At 43.4% G+C, this 16,300-nt stretch overlaps 2 protein-coding genes across 2 annotated transcripts in view; one reads left to right on the top strand and one right to left on the bottom strand.

The window, feature by feature from the left end:
- agfg1a (ArfGAP with FG repeats 1a) overlaps positions 1-9,214 on the top strand; it is a 32,084-nt gene extending 22,870 nt beyond the window's left edge. Inside the window, 7 exon segments of the mRNA XM_076282203.1 lie at positions 1,083-1,298; positions 4,232-4,409; positions 4,807-4,886; positions 4,992-5,093; positions 7,237-7,386; positions 7,832-7,923; positions 8,188-9,214. Of these exon segments, the coding sequence (XP_076138318.1) occupies positions 1,083-1,298; positions 4,232-4,409; positions 4,807-4,886; positions 4,992-5,093; positions 7,237-7,386; positions 7,832-7,923; positions 8,188-8,244 (875 nt within the window). The 3' untranslated portion in view covers positions 8,245-9,214.
- Positions 9,215-10,073: 859 nt separating this feature from the next.
- slc19a3a (solute carrier family 19 member 3a) lies at positions 10,074-14,227 on the bottom strand. The gene is made up of 6 exons (XM_076281678.1): positions 14,081-14,227; positions 12,989-13,501; positions 12,425-12,749; positions 11,878-12,070; positions 11,311-11,452; positions 10,074-10,229 (listed from the first exon to the last, which is right to left on the bottom strand). The coding sequence occupies exons 1-6, from the start codon at positions 14,225-14,227 to the stop codon at positions 10,074-10,076; spliced, it is 1,476 nt and encodes a 491-aa protein (XP_076137793.1).
- Between the last annotated feature and the right edge of the window lie 2,073 nt (positions 14,228-16,300).

Here is a 16,300-nt window from a genome sequence, read left to right as displayed (position 1 = left end):
CACTCCCTCCCATTCGGTTCGACGCACTAAGCCCACCCTTCTCCCCTAGACACGAAGTTGACCGCTCGCGACCTTTACCCTCTCAACAGTGAGCTCACTAGGGCAGTGGAATTTACTATGTACTCTCTGCCCCCACCTCAAAGTTATTGATAAGACGGCTAACCTCAACATAAACCAAGATAAGCTGTGTGTCTCATTTGTGTGGAGATATTTTTTTATTGTTGAGTGCTTATGACATATCTGCATTGCTGTAAATGCCATCATATAATAATTAATGATTATGGCACCAATATTTATTATTAGAACTGGTGGAAGGCTCTTCCAGTGGTTGCAAGTTCGTTTGAGGTCATGCTGGACTGGTTACCATTGTCAACTCCATGTACTCACACACACCCCAAATGATTTACTCACACACATACACACCACATGATGTGTGTACACACACACACACACACACACACACACACACACACACACACACACACCAAATGATGTACTCACACATACACACACCAAATGATGGAAAGATGATTTAGGAAATGCACTCTGTCTCTATCTAATGTGTTTTGTCTCACGTGCACACGCAGAGGTTGGCCCATTTTTGGTATTGGTAATCTTTGGTATAACCTCCTTTACTTTGCACTCAGACACACTCTATTTCTGTGTGTGTCTCTCTCTCTCTCTCTCTCCGTCTCTCTCTCTCCTTCAAACACACACACACACACACACACACACACACACACTACACAGTTAAAATGCAATGTGCACCATCAGTCTTTGCTTAAGCAGGCTACTCTTGGATTGTGTGTGTGTGTGTGTGTGTGTGTGTGTGTGTGTCTGTGTGTGTGTGTGTGTGTGTGTGTATATGTGTGTTGCACCTGTCTCACGATCCTACAGAATCAGGTTCCCTATATTTAGTACCACCCTTCCAGAACACTCTAATGTGAAGGACACACACACACACACACACACGGGTGCTCCACTCTTGCCCTATTATTGGTTTCTAGATCTTTCATATACCCCTCTCGGAGATTATTTTCTTTATTCTCTCCTCTTTGGTTTGTTTTTCCTCTCTCACACAGGAGGCTCCTCGGGACTAGCTAACGCCAGTTTTGCAAATTTTGACAACTTCCCCAAATCCTGTAGTGCGGACTTTGGAGCACTGGGCCAGCGAGGCACGTCGGCAGGCGCAGACGCAGACGCAGGCAGAGTAGACGGCGCTAGTAGCGTTCCCGCCGATAGATATGCGGCCCTTGCAGACCTGGACGGCATCTTTAACATGGCCCAGTCTGAGTCAGGTATGCCCAAAGACAGAGCTGTTGTAAGCAACCCGCACTGCCAAGTCTGGGTGGCAAAATAAGAGTGTGAGAGAGAGAGAGAGAGACAGAGCGAGAGATGGTGTCTCATAAGGCAGGCAGCTGTGAAGGAAGAAAGGATGTGTGAATCTGGTGCACTGATCTTGAAGAACTCTGGATCGAGCAACTGAATGATCTCGCCCTTTCAACAATGAAGATAACTTATTTCAAACACATGCCATGCCTTTGAGACCACTTCTGTCCTTGTCAAATGGATTTGCATGCGGATATCATGACATTCTCAATTATATTAAACACCTTTTACATGTTTCTATGGTGTTAGTATATATTTTTACACTGTATGAGTAACATACAAAATATATTCCTGTTAAAAACTGCAGTGATTTGCCCATACCAGCTCAGTTTCTCCGGAGAATGTTTATGGGGTTTCCCATTTACTCAAGTGGTCCCAAGAACAATGGCCGCCATTCCACAGTGGCGTTATCTCGGGTGCGGAATAAGAAGCTCAATCCAGTGTTCTTTGAGGTCAGTGATCTTTTGGCAGTTTAGCCCTGGATTCCACCCCAGAGCTGCCTGCTCTCTGAGCTGCTAAAGCAACACTCAGTTAGGATCCATAACTGAACAGGCATAGTGTTGGACACCAAAAACGCACAGTGTTTCAACAGCAGGTGCAGTTCCACCCTGACGGTGGCATACCTTAACACCACTGAATTGGAGGGGAGTGTGGGGAGGATTTAAAGATGGTTGTTGGGGCTTTATCCCATAAATTATGGGTTGAAATTCTAGTGTAGATAAGTGTATACTGTATTGTTAAGGTGTTATTGCTGAATAATTATAGCAGCTACTGCTTGAATGTCTGCATACAAGAAAGTCTATAACAAGAGTAGTAGATAACAGTTCTACTGAACTGTACTGAAGTAAATGGTAGCTTCAATGTGTATCGTCATCAGGTATTTTTTGTCCTACTTGTCATAGTTTTCTCTGATGTGGAAGGCCCAGCCAGACACAAAGCCTTCCATGGGCATATGGGCCTATACTGGGTGAGAAGGAAAACCAACCAACCACATTGCACCTTTTCATTTGAGATCTTATGAAGAAACAGAATTCTTCACAATGTCAGCTTACTGTAGGTGCAGTAAGCGGTTTGGGCAGGTGTATCCCATAAAGAGCACAGAATGCACACAAAGTAGGTTTTTTTCACCGTCAGACGACAGACAAAAAAAGAAACCCTCATCACTGTTTTCTATTTTATTTTTTCAGTTCAGTGCATGTCAGCACATTCACAAAAAGACAAGTTGTTCCTTGGCCCTCTGTCCCTCTTTATTTCCAGAGGCTATGTGCTGTCAGGTTTCATACTTTTTGTTTTAGCCTCTAAACACACACACAGACACATACACTTGCACGCACACACACTCCCTAATCTGCATCGTCTGCCTAGTTTCTGATCAGCTCCTGTTAAAAATATAAATATCTTGCTTTATTCATGCAAAATCTCCCGAGTAATACCGTTCATGTGATCAATCGTAAACTAACGCTAATGTAACGGTAATGTAATGATTGATGCTGCTGATGTATGTGATCCCATTGAAGTAGAAACACCCCAGTTGTATGTCTTTGTAGCCTTTTTTCCCTGTCAACAGCCCAAAATACAACAAAGTAAAAGGTTTACACAATAAAGTATAGATAGGGAAATGCACACTTCCTTTTTTGCCTGTATATGTAAACAAAACTTCCTGCTAACTAGGGCTGTAGGTTCACTTTTTTGTTAGCACTGTTGCTACAGATAGTTTTGTAGCACAATCCACAAAATCTCTAGCATCGGTATGTATACAAACACCTCATTTGTAGGCTATACTCTAGAAAGCATTTTAAATAAGGTGTCACTGATGCTAAGCTGGTAAATCATCCATAGCACAGACAGATTTTGTTGTAGCATGTGCTACATGTAGCACTGTAAAGCTCTGCTGCTACCTCAAGTTGATTGTATTGAAATTGTGTACTAGGGCAATTCCATGGAAATTTACGTTTTTTGTAACATCCATAACGGCAATAAAAATGTGATGGTATGGTATGATGTGAATGATTACATGAAATTTGAGCATTTGCTATTTTTGGCTGAAGAATGTACATGAGAAAAAATGCACAAAAAATTTATGTCATCATTCACATCATACAAATGCCAAGGCATTTCACTGGCGTTATGGATGTGACAAAAAGTCCATTTTCCATGGAATTGCCCACTAGTGGTATATCTATAATATTGATGGTATTGAGAAATTTCCCAGTGAAAAAGTAGGGCAAATGCAATGGATGTATGCATACATAAATGTCAAACTAGGAGTGCGTTCAAACAATCGTTCAAGCAATCGGCGAACGTTTGTGCTAAGCATGTTTTTTCAGTTTGAACGATTTGGTGTTAACATTCCATTGTAACAGTAATTGCATAGTTACCTTCGCCAAGCCCACGTCCAGCTCCATTGTATGTTCGGGGAGAACTACCTCCTCAGACTGTTTGTGAGTGTTTGCAAACGTTCGCCAAAACCTCAAGGCAAACAGAAACCTTTTTGCGAACGTCTGCCTATGTTTGCGAATTTGAACGCACTTCAGGGAAGGGCACAAGAATGCTCCATGACATTGTGTTAAATGGGCTGGGAACTGGTATGGAAATAACTGGCAGTGGACCCATAGGAACTATTATTGACAATGACATGCAGGGCACTCCGTAGTCCAAAAAGTATGACTGTAACGTGACATTAGTGGCAACTGTGTCATAGGTCATTAGCCTTTAGATGAGCTATGTCCACCCTCTGTCTCTCCCCAAGAGGTACAACCCTGGGCCGATGGTCGATGGTATAACGTAAGACTCTTTCACTCGTCCACACAACCCCACTCTTGTATGTGTGTGTGTACTACAGGGGGCGCTGTTCCGACTGGGGTGAGCTCTGCCCCTCCCTCTGCAGGCGTGGGGCCCCCGCCAGGCCCCGTTGGCTCCATGGGGGGCGACCGCTACGCTGCGCTGGCCGAGCTGGACAACGTCTTCAGCTCATCTGCCCCGCCCACCAGTGTCTACAACACCATCAGCACGGCACAGGAGTGAGAAACGCACCCTCTATGTTTGCTCAGAACCTGTCTGTCTGTCTGTCTGTCTATCTGTCTGTCTGTCTGTCTGTCTGTCTGTCTATATACCTGGTTGTTTGCTTGTCCATTTGGCTGTCTCTTCCTAACTGTCTACCAATTTGCTTGTCCTGGAGTGAGACATGCACCCCTCTCTGTCTGAGTGTTGACCCACTTGTCAGTGCTGCTGAACACTGTCCATGTTTGCCTTCTCAATTTCAGTTCCCTGACTGTGTTGTTGATGCCCCTTGCAGCCCTTAGTCTTTTCTTACTCCAGTCTATTGGCTCACTTTCAGACTTTTTTTCCAAATCCGCAGCCTGTATCCATGTCACAACTAACACACTGTGTGTGTGTGTGTGTGTGTGTGTGTTTCAGAACCATGTTTGGTGCTGTAACTAGCGTGTCCTCAGCACAGATGCAGCAAGGATTACCCAGCATGCCACAGTGCTTTGGAGGTAGGTTCTGAGGACGTTCCGAAGCTCTTGTGGTGAGACTTCACTCCAACCCACTGCATTCATGTGTTTGTGTTGTTGATTTGTTTGTTTTCCTTGTGTCGGCAGGTCCTTCGACTAACCCTTTTGTTGCCTCATCGGTTGCCCCGGCAGTGGCCCCCACCAACCCATTTCAGACCAATGGCAGAGCTGCCGCCGTGGCCGCAGCAGGTGAGGGTGGAGCTTGCAGAACTATGAGCCAATCACAAACATTACGGGCAACATAATTAATACCAATATCAACATAGCGTTTTTTTTTTTTTTTTATGGTTTTCATTAACACATTGTATATGGAGGGTTTTTTGCACGAAAACCGTAATTTGATCAAATCCTGTTATTTCATAAGTGGGTGCATTTGCCCAATAAAGCAGTCAGCAGTCAGGAGTGGAGATTTGCCTATTCTGTGGTGTTGAGACTTTCATCCCTCATGGATTATTCAACAACGCATGAAGCACACCTAGTCACATAAGTGCATTTACAGAATGAGGCCAAATGTGACAAGAGTACACACACACACACACACACACACACGCGCGCTCAGCTCAGCTCGCTTACTCTCTCTCTCTCTCTCTCTCTCTCTCTCTCTCTGCATATTTAACATTGTTGGCAGAAAAAAGTTTTTAGGAGGTAGTGAAAGCGTTCTCATTTCAGCACAGATGAATGGTAATATTGTGATCAATACGGACTCTTTCGCTGTTGCTGCAGCTATTTGTTTGTTCTGCGTCCATGTGGGCATCCCTCAGGTTATCAGTGTTAGAAGCCCATAACACAGATTTAGACTGAGTGTGTGTGTGTGTGTACAGGTGTATAAGGGTAAGACACACTCATGGCTCTGTCTGTTTGTTGCCATGCTGGTCAGGCCTCTTAGGAGCCCTACAGGGGCAGGGTTTCATCCCTGCTCATTTTGGTAGGTTTCTCTCTCTCTCTCTCCCTCCCACTCCCTTTACCTCTGCCTATCTTTAAATTCTTTCTTTTTTCAATCTTTGTTATCTATCTTACAAGCTTTTTATCTACACTGTGTCTGTGTTTATTTCTGCCTTGTGTAGTTAATCCGTGTTAGTGCATTAAAAGAGCCTGCTGGAACTCCATGTTCCACGATGCACTGGGCCAAACCTGGTAGACAGTGCACCGATCAACCTAGTGCTGCCAGAGCGCCACTCTTCCCCTTTGGCACGGCCATACAAACACTTTTTGTGTTGGCCATGCAGATAACTCCTGTATGTGCCCCCCCTCTCCCTCTCTCTCATTTTCTTTTCTCTCTCTCTTTCTTTCTTTCTTTCTTTCTCTCTCTCTCTCTCTCCCTCTCCTGTGTCTCTTTCCCTGCTCCTTAGCCCCTCCACAGTTGTGAGTTTTACCCTGTAAAGCATTGAGATCCTAAATCTCCACAGATCTGCTGTTATCATCTGATGTGGGAGTGGGTGCCTGTCTGTCATAGTGTATGATAAATCTGCAGAGAAAGGATTTGACAACAAGTACATAAATGAAAGCACTCCGCTCCCAGATCAGATATAATGGTATAATGTTGCCTGTTGGTACTTGTCCATTTTGGCAGATGCTTGCAGAAGTAGTGATAAGTGTCAACAGAGTGGAAGTGATGTACTAGGGACAAGCCTTCCCCATCCACAGCTCAGTTTCATCTCATCTAAACTAATACACAAAAATACAGCCAGCTTCATAATGATCTCAACTTGAATTATCGATTTTTGTCATGAATTTCCTGTAATGTGAGCCTGGCACAAGTTGAGTGTTTTTGAATTCTCTTCATCACAAATTAAACTTTATTTATTTTAATACCCACTGAAAATTGTCTGATTCCAAGGGTCTCTGAGTTTTCTTTAATTTGACTCCTGTACCCTTCACCACTCTAAACTTGCGTAGGTTGCTGTTTGGCTGGACAGAAACAGATAGCTGGCTAGGGAGTGGTCAAGAAGCTATAAGAACGCTGTTTCAATAGAAGTTTCCATGGCAACCCTGGCAATGTTTTACTAGTTGGCAATGCTAGCCAAAGCTGATCCCAGACCAGCTTTTTTCCTGAAGACTGTCCCTGACCACCACTATCCACTGTACATGTAAAAAGGTGTTGCAGAAGTTGAAGAGTGTTTTTGGAGCGTTAAGCGTGTCCCTTTGTGTGTCAAAATAATTACCTGATGTAGGAGATGACTCAACTGACACACCTGATGTTGTGTTTTCTGTTTTGAGAAATGATAGTGCATGATATATATTGAGTGATCTAACAGAAATCATTTGTGTCTGTCTCTCTCTCTCTCTCTCTGTGTGTGTGTGTGTGTGTGTGTGTGTGTGTGTGTGTGGGTAGCCTCATTTGGCACAGGTTCCATGAGTATGCCAGCTGGCTTCGGAAATGCAGCGGCCTATAACATGCCCACAAGCTTTAGCGGAACCTTCCAGCAAGCCTTCCCTGGTCAAGCTTTCCCCCCGACCCAGGCATTCCCTCCACAGCCCAATGGTGTGTGTGTGTGTTTGTTTGGAGAACACGCATAATGTCCATTGTACATACGTACGCACATGCACTTGTCTGGGCATTGGCGGTGTTGGTTTTGGTGTAACAGTTTAATGCAGTTAAAAGCACAACCTGTAAATGACTAATTTGACCCATCTGTGTGCGTGTTGCTCATACTACTGCCATGTGATATACAGGTGTGTATGTTCTCTACAGTATGTGTCTGTGTGGATGTCCATGTAGGTGTGGGTAGCTACATGTAGGATTTAGTGTTTGAAGTTAGCATGAGGAAATAGTAAAGTGGAGCGATTATGTAGACTTATGCTGTGTTCAGTACCATGTGTCTAGTGCAAATATAGAGGCTTTGTGTGTGTGTGTGTGTGTAACAAGGGAGTGCATTTCTAGATTAAGAAAAAGGCTTTGCCCTTATTGTGTGGTCTGTTTTGTGTAGGGGCGAGCTTCAGTGCTTTCGGTCAGCCCAAGCCAGTCCCTGCGTTCGGTCAGCCAATGGCAGCCCCTGGGGTCTCCAGCAATCCCTTCCTGGTGAGACTGTTTCTCTTTCTCTCACACACAAGTCTATACAAGCATAAATACCCATATATTTATTTATTATTCTTTCTCACATACTTACATGTATGTTGTATGTGTATGTTGTATTTAGATAAACATAAATACATTATCTGCCAGACACCATTATCATAATACTATAATAAAACATAAACAAAGTCCCATTATTTATTTCACTCTACACCCGTCTGTAAACCAAACCCACTCTGACTGGTCCTGCGTTTCTCCTCTCTGCCACAGATGGGCGCTCCTGCTCAGTTCCCCACAGGAAACTCCTCCACCAACCCCTTCTTATAGCGCCTCCTCACCCACAGAGGGCGCTGTGGCTGCGCTTGCAGCTCTTGCACTGTTCCGTTCCACAGGAGTAGCTTTAAAAGAATACAAAAAAAGGAAAACCTTTCTAAAGGACCTGCAACATTTTTGTAACCAGTTTTAAGAACAAAAAATTGAATAAAGAAAAAAGAACGAAAAAAAAGAAAGAAAAGCACCAACCTTAAAGCAACAACAGCGGCTGTGAACAACTTTAGACTGTGATGACATCGCCCACGGCAACCAAACGTAAAGCAGGGTAGCGCTGGGGTAGGAGGAGGATGCCCTCGCTCCCCCTCTTTGATATGTGACCTCTGAACTCTGGCTTGCTTTTGGAGGTCCTTGCCTCTGCGCAAAACTGACTGACTCCCCACGACAACTAAGTTATTATTGCAAAACCGACCCCTTACACTCATCGTGCTGCAACCCTGTACAGAATTTAAGTTCTTCTCTCTTCTTTTTTGTTTCCCTTAGCAGAAGCCAGACTTTAGCTCTTGTGCATATCAGTATTTGTATCTTTTAACACATTGTGTTAAGTTCTGAGGGTTATGGGGGAGAGGAACATGGGGCACTTCTGCTTAATGGCTACAGTGACTGAACCAGACTTTTAGGAGAGAAGAACCCATCTATTCACACTCTACATACACACAAACACATACACACACACACACACACACACTTACTTGTGGGACAGCACTGGCTTAAAAAAAAGACTCCTGACATCTTTGTTTCATCAATGGCATAAGCAAAAAAGAAAGATACAAGAGAGGAGAGGAGTGGTTCTGTTTATTCTCTCTGCTGCCAGTGCCCTGGGGAACAGGGACCCAGAGGAGATCAGGTGGGCTCACCTGGAACAGCATCACCTGTGAAGCCCCTTCAGACTGGACCGACCACTTCTACTGGGCGTTATATGAAATTTAAGTTAATGTGTGTATATATATATTATATATACAGTATATATTAAAAATGAATTTTAACTAAAACATTTCAAGTGATTATGGTTCAGAATGTGTTTTCTGTGTAACAAAAAGATTTATTAACATCATTTGTATTGTGTATATGTTTGACAACAAAAAAAGAGTACACACAAACACATACATCTATACATGTACATACATACATACGTACATGTACATACTTTGTGACTGATGATATTACAGTAGCCCAGCTACTGTTTAGTGGCGCGTTTTCCAAAACCATAGTTGCTAACTAAGTTGGTTGCAATGCAATTTCCCATTGCTAACAGGTTAGCAACTTTGGTTTTGGGAAACGCGCCCCAGGTTGGCAATAGTTTGCTTTTGCGGAGTCGGACAAGGCAGTCCCATTTAGGTCCCAGAAATAGATTGTTTTTTTATTGTCAATATTTTTGTGATGGTTCCACATAGGTTGAATTTTTATAGAGGCAGGAACACAAACCATAATATCACACATTAGCCTTCGTCCACCGTCTGAGTTTTGTACAGGGCTAGGGGGAGAATCACTGATAGGACACTGCACAAACCAGCACAAATCACCCCATAGACCAGCACTGTCCAGGACACTGTCAATGCCCAGGACGCTCAATGTAGAAGTAGAAAATCATTACCCTTCATACCCCTCCCGTCACAGATTCACTTGCTTTGTCAGATACCTTGTTTTCAGCAATTAAATGAGTATACTAAGATTGCACACTAGAATATCAGTAGTAGTATAGTGTAGTGTTTGTTTTCAGCAATTAAATGAGTGAGTATTGAGGATCACACTAGCTCCTACTGAACGGACTGGAGTCTGAAAAGCTGCTTGCGCTCTTTAGTGCGTCATGTATGTTTCTGAATTAATCAGAACTTGTGTTGTACGTCAGAGCACAGGTCTGCTTGCGTCACCTCAGTCTGCTTTGGGGAGTCCCTGTGTCTCTTGTGGCTCACAGCGTTGTAGACTCCCCAGACGAAGAACACTAGAGCGATGACACAGAAGTAACTCCCGTAGATGATGAACTGGAAGAGAAAAGGAGTGAAAAGCTGTAGTGGGCTAAACCACCAGTGAATCATAGAATCATGCTTTTTCTGTCATTTTGAGCTGCACTTATCCATTTTATTCCTTTAAAGTCCAATCAGCCTTGGAAGTATTTCATGTCTGGAACGGTTTCCAAACAAACTCGGTTGAGTGGCTTTGATCATCAATACACTAGAATACTAGCCTAGAAATCTAGACGCACCCTAGAGGCAGCTGGCAGCAAATTAAATTTGCTGCCAGGGCTAGTCTAGCAACTCTCCGTTGGCTTGTGAGCTCGAAAAATTAAACTTCTATCAGGCCAATCAAATCGTGTATAGAGTCGCGGGCTTAACATAATGATTGATGGCAGAGTTGCAACGGTTTGGCTTGAATTCCCTGCTACTTGAAAACAAAGAAGGTAGATGTTGCTGTTGGCCAACAGTGTGACACGAGTTAAGCTTGTTTTAAGATGGCAAAAGTTTGAACTAGCCAACTAGCTCCGCTGGTGGGAAAACGCATGGGACTCAGCGCTGTCCTATTGCGTGCAGAGGGAATTTGAAAGACAACCGATTATCCCGCCCCTCGGACTGAGCACTGCGAACGGTGAGTGCCCAGACCCTACATTTAAATGTGGGTCTAGCTCGTCAGGCTACTAGAATACACCAGGCACAGTAGAGATTTTTTCACTCAATTCAATTTCTCTCTCAATTACGTGATTACTACCAACTCATATCCACCAATTGTAATACCACCATGAATTATTTATCTCAAAAGTGTCATTGTGAAACCACAAGGATAAGTGGAAAGAGTTCAGTGTGATAATATCAATAGTAGGCCTATTGAATGAAGGTCATAAAGTGATGCTTTCTAGAAAATGTGACCCAGGTTAGATAACAACTAAGCAGCATGGTCTACACCCAGTTTCGTTAGAAATGAGGCAGGGGTGGCACAAAGCATCCGTACTATATTTGTGTCTACACCTGTGACCATTTCCTGATTCCACCCCATCTCTCTCCCACTCAACTCCTCGACCCCCCCCCCCCCCCCCCCCCAAACAATCAAGAACCCCCAAAATATACCCACCTGTGTTACAATGTCCAGGCTCAGCCCTCCACTGTCCACCACCACAGCAGTGATGACTGTTTGGAGCACAAGGGCACCAAAGTTATTTGCGCCAAAAATCAGGGCGTAGCGCTCCATTGATAAATCTGCAGCTATTTGGAACCTGTATGGAAAGATAATGAACCATTGCCATGTTGCTGTAGTACTGGATTTCTTCTTAATCTGTTACTGACAGCCATGCAAGGAAATGACTTAGAGACTAAATGCGTAATATACTGGGTTGCGTTTATATACTGGGTATGCATAAGCGTTCATTGGTTTCCATACATACACATACAGTATATACATTTTTGTTTTACAAGATTAGGGAAAGATGTGTCAATGAAACAAATTACCTGATGAAGCTGAATGGAAAATTACTTAATAAGCAATTGATTATTGTGAGCACGATTCTAGCAGTAATTTGCATTCCAACAGAAAAATCCTTTGTTTGCACACCAAGTAAAAAGCTGTCGATCAGTACTGGCAAGACTCACCCAGGCCAAGAGCCCTCTACTGACCCTAAGCAAGTCCACTCCACACACTCACATTGCAATGGTGATAAGCAGCATGTAGAGGCACTTGAAGAGCACATAGCCACAGTAGCACGCCCAGATGTTTCCAGAGAAAACCATCAGGTAGAGGGCACCGCCACCCATGCCCGAGAAGGAGCCCAGTGCCAGCTCACCCCACTGGTGCCAGTCCACCTGAGTGAAGCCAATGGCATAGGCGGTGGTAGCACCTGAAAACCATTTCAGACAGTCAATGAAAAGACATACAATATATAATAATTCTGATGAGCAGCTCTCTTCTGTTCTTATGACAGTTGTCTATTCAGGTAAGAGCCGGCAGAACTCAAATAAACTGCTACAAATCAATGCTCTTATAAACCAACAGGCAAAATGCTCATAATGTTTCATGCAAGTCTTTAAAGTCTGAGGGCTGCATACCAGTGAAACAATATTCCAATTACAATATTGGAAAACAGCCATCCTGTCTGGGGCATTCTTGTGTTGTCTGGGGCATTCTTGTGTTTTACGGTACCTATAGTGCAATTGCCACAGTGATTTAATAAACAACCCACTCAAGAGCTCACCAAACAGACTGGAGGCAGCCTCCACTCCTCCGTTGTAGACAGTGAAGTTGCTGGACGGCTCGATGTGCTCCCACAACACCTGCACGTAGTTGAGGATCTGGTTGTAGCCGCAGGTGGCCAGAGCCCACCACAGGGACCAGCGCAGGAGCCCCGGCGTGGAGTAGCACTGCAGGAAGTCCCTCCAGAGCCGCACTAGCACCCCCACGCAGCCCGCTGGCTCTGCAGGAGGAGGAGGATCCGCACAAGTCCCAGTCCCAGCGCCACCAATGACTGAGCTCTTTGTGGAGCTGCTGCTGCTAAGAGATCGCCCCCTGCTGGCTGCTCCCTGAAGTGTAGCCATGTCAACAGGTGCTGTAGGTAACATGCACGAGAGGTTAATGATATAGAGAGAATAAGCAATACGTCTTTTATATTTAATATGTTTGGGAAACGCTAGTGAGATAGGTCTTCTGTTCCATGAATTAGTGCAAGGGAGGACCCATACATGCCTGCTGTGTGGGAAGTATCATCTGGAGAGGCTGAATGATTCAGACAGATTTCCACTGTTTTGGGGACGTCTGAGACAGGCTGGTCATTTCCATCTTCCTCATCTTCTGTCCCACTCCTGTGCTGCGTCTTTACTCTTTGGTGGAAGAACATGCTTCTCTGGGGCATAGGAAGAAGCCAAGACACCCCCCATGCCAGCGCAATGAGCACCAGGGTGAACACCAGTATGTAGTGGTAGGACAGCAGGCCAAATGAGACCAGGAGCTGGCCTAGTACGGAGCCCACCGTGTAGCCCAGGAGCTGGGTGGCGCGGCAGTAGGACGTGGCCTTGCGGTAGTGCCGGAGGTCCACCACACTGTAGATGTAGGAGTAGTAGGCTACTTCACTGGCCATCACTACGCCGTAGAAAAACTGCGTAGCCTGCATCTGAGGCACACTGTCCAGCCACAGCAGCATGCCAGTCGTCACCAGCAGGGAGGAGCAGTGGAACACGATCACAGGCTTGTAGCGCAGCCAATCAGTGAGCAGGAAAACGGGCACGAGGACCGCCAAATATGAGTAAGTGGACACTGGGTAGATCTGATTGGTCAGCTGAGGGTAAAGGGGAGAGACACACATATGATTGGCTAAATAAGATGGTACATGACATATTTCAAATGTTTTTGAAAGATCAGTCCTGTTAATATTGTGTTACACTACATACAATACACAACATGAGTTATGTTAGAAAGCCTGTCCCCTGTGCTGTTGTTGATGTTTGCAAGGTTTGCCTCAGTAGTTCCATTGCTACTGTTCAACATAAACTCTTCACTGTTGCTCTAAATATACACTGATATATTTATCAGAGTAGATGATAAACTAAAAGTACAACCATAAAACCACAATCTTGGGTGAAGTGTCCTCTCATGGATCAGATACTGTGCTTGCTCACCAACCCAGTTAATCATAGCAGTTATGTGTTAATCATCAGCGAGTTAGTATGGTTCAGCTCAATTACTCAATCACATCTCACCAGGTGTCCTGACATAGGTGTACATTAGATAGGAAGGAAAAAGAGATTTACAATAGGATTTACAAAAACAACATAGAACACAATAACTACATATTTTGTTATATCTGTGTCACCCGTCCTCCGTACTAGTTTCTTGAAGTCTGTTCTTGAAGTCTTACCTGTTCTATGGTGAGGTTCTTGTCAGGTCCAGTGAGGTAAGGAGTGAGGAACGGTTCCAAAGGTTTGACGGTAGTGAAGAAGCCATAGGCACACAGCAGAGTGGTGGGATATGCCCAACCTGTTCTCCATGTTTTCACACACTCCATTGTACAGCAGATAATACACGCTGTGTTTGTGCGTATGTGTGGTGTGCGTGTGTGTGTGTGTGTGAGAGAGAGAGAGAGAGAAAGAGAGTGTCGTTTCCTTGGTAAGAGACACAGCTTTCGTAATATGCAGTGTACACAAACAGGATAGCAGTTATCTTACACTATGAATGCAGACACACAGATTGTAAAAACGTTGTGCGGTCACATGTGCATGACATGTCTGTGCTCTCTGCCTGTTACCTGTTCTGGTGATGTCACTGCAACAGCATTGTGTCTGGGTATGTGAGAGAGTGTGTGGTGTCTTCTGTCAATTAAATGAAAAGGGAAAGACGGGTATAAGGGAAAGGTGTGTTGTATCTAAACCTGTCAATGTATAACAAGATCATGCTCACGACCACTTGAAAAGAATGCCTGGAATGCCAGTAGACCAGCAGAGCTGCTTGTTTTTGCTATTTTATGGACATTTACGATGTCAATTATAAACTGCACTTTATTTATGTATGTATCTACACAGTGAAGATGAGATGAAAAACTAAGAAATGTTTTTTTTTTTTCAAAATCCAAATTTGTTAATTATGTTAAGGACATTTTGAGTTATGGCATTTATGTTATTGTTCAGACAGGAAAAAAATATATAGATATTTGTTTTAGGTGTCTGGCTATATAATTAATCTGATCTGTCACTGCAGGTTAACTCAACAGAAGGAACCATTGCAGATTTTTGTAAGATTAAAGCAACATTTTATACTCTTTTAAAAAAAAATCTCAGTTGTTTTTGGTTTATTTCTCAGACTGCCGAATTTTCTAGTCACTTTTGTCACTTGTGCACATCATAAAAGTGTTTTCTCATTACTTCAAACAAACAGCAAATGCTTTTGCACATCCATGCAATTGGCTTGGTTATTGTCTGCTGTTTTTACATTATCAACGCTATTGTCATGCTGCTCAAAATGCACTACACAGGGTCTCTCTTAGTCCTTCCCCCAAAAAACTAATGCATTCCAGTTTTTCTCAGTCGCTTTGGTGCATTTCTCGAGTCACCATTAATGTTTGCACAACAGTAAGTGTTTCTTGAAACAATTTGTGCAAATTGCACCCCACAGTGGATTACCTGCAAAACACATAATTTGCTCAAAATGCTTAATTTATGTCTCAAAAGCTAATATTTTGCCAAACAACATGCCATTGCTATCAGAATAAAAAGTTCCTGTGTCACTGTTATAAAGAAGATAGTGAAATATTGAATGGAATTACCTATGGAAGTATGTCTCTTCCCTGGTCCCAATTCAGCTTGGATGGTATCAAACTTTTAGTTTCAATTGTCCATTTAATGAACCAAACTGATTTCTAATGAGGCTTACACACAAGTGCAGCTCAATAAAAATGTCGTAGTGAGTCAGCACACAGAAGAGATAAAAGAGCTATTGAAGACAGAATCACAAAATGTTTTATACAACTAGACAAAAGCAGGAAGGGGCTCAGGAAAGGGTTAGACTTTGTTCTTGAACACAGAACTTGACAAACATATTTTTCTTTCACATAATACCATGCAGTACTCATGTAATAGAAGGATCATTCAGAGGTACAAAAGTAAACGTTTTTTTAACATACACTTTTTTATATCAAGTCCTGTAATAAATGTACTTACTATCTACTACCCCTTTAGATTATAAATGTGAATGTCAGAGGATGATACATTGCAAACATCATGACATGATTATCTCAAAGATTATTATCATTGCTTGGTAAATCTATTCAAAAATGATTATATGTTACAGTTTTTCTCAGTCGCTTTGGTGCTTTTCTCACATCACTATTAACATTTGCACAACAGTTAGTGCATTTCTCAAAACAATTAGTGCAAACTGCAAAACCTAGTGGATAACCTGCAAAAGCATAGCCTGACGAGCCAGACCCACATTAAAATGTAGGGTCTGGGCACTCACCGTTCGCAGTGCTCAGTCGAAGGGGCGGGATAATCGGTTGTCTTTCAAATTCCCTCTGCACGCAATAGGACAGCGCTATAAGTCCCATGCGTTTCCCACCAGCGGAGCTAGTTGGCTAGTTCAAACT

Source organism: Alosa pseudoharengus, unplaced genomic scaffold (assembly GCF_046254945.1).
Source record: "Alosa pseudoharengus isolate Yale_2024_CS ecotype anadromous, Long Island Sound unplaced genomic scaffold, YU_APseudo_1.1 YU_APseudo_1.1_scf_13, whole genome shotgun sequence".
NCBI lineage: Eukaryota > Metazoa > Chordata > Actinopteri > Clupeiformes > Clupeidae > Alosa > Alosa pseudoharengus.
The sequence above is the reverse complement of the archived record's forward strand: the minus strand, read 5'-3'. Positions and strand labels throughout refer to the sequence as shown.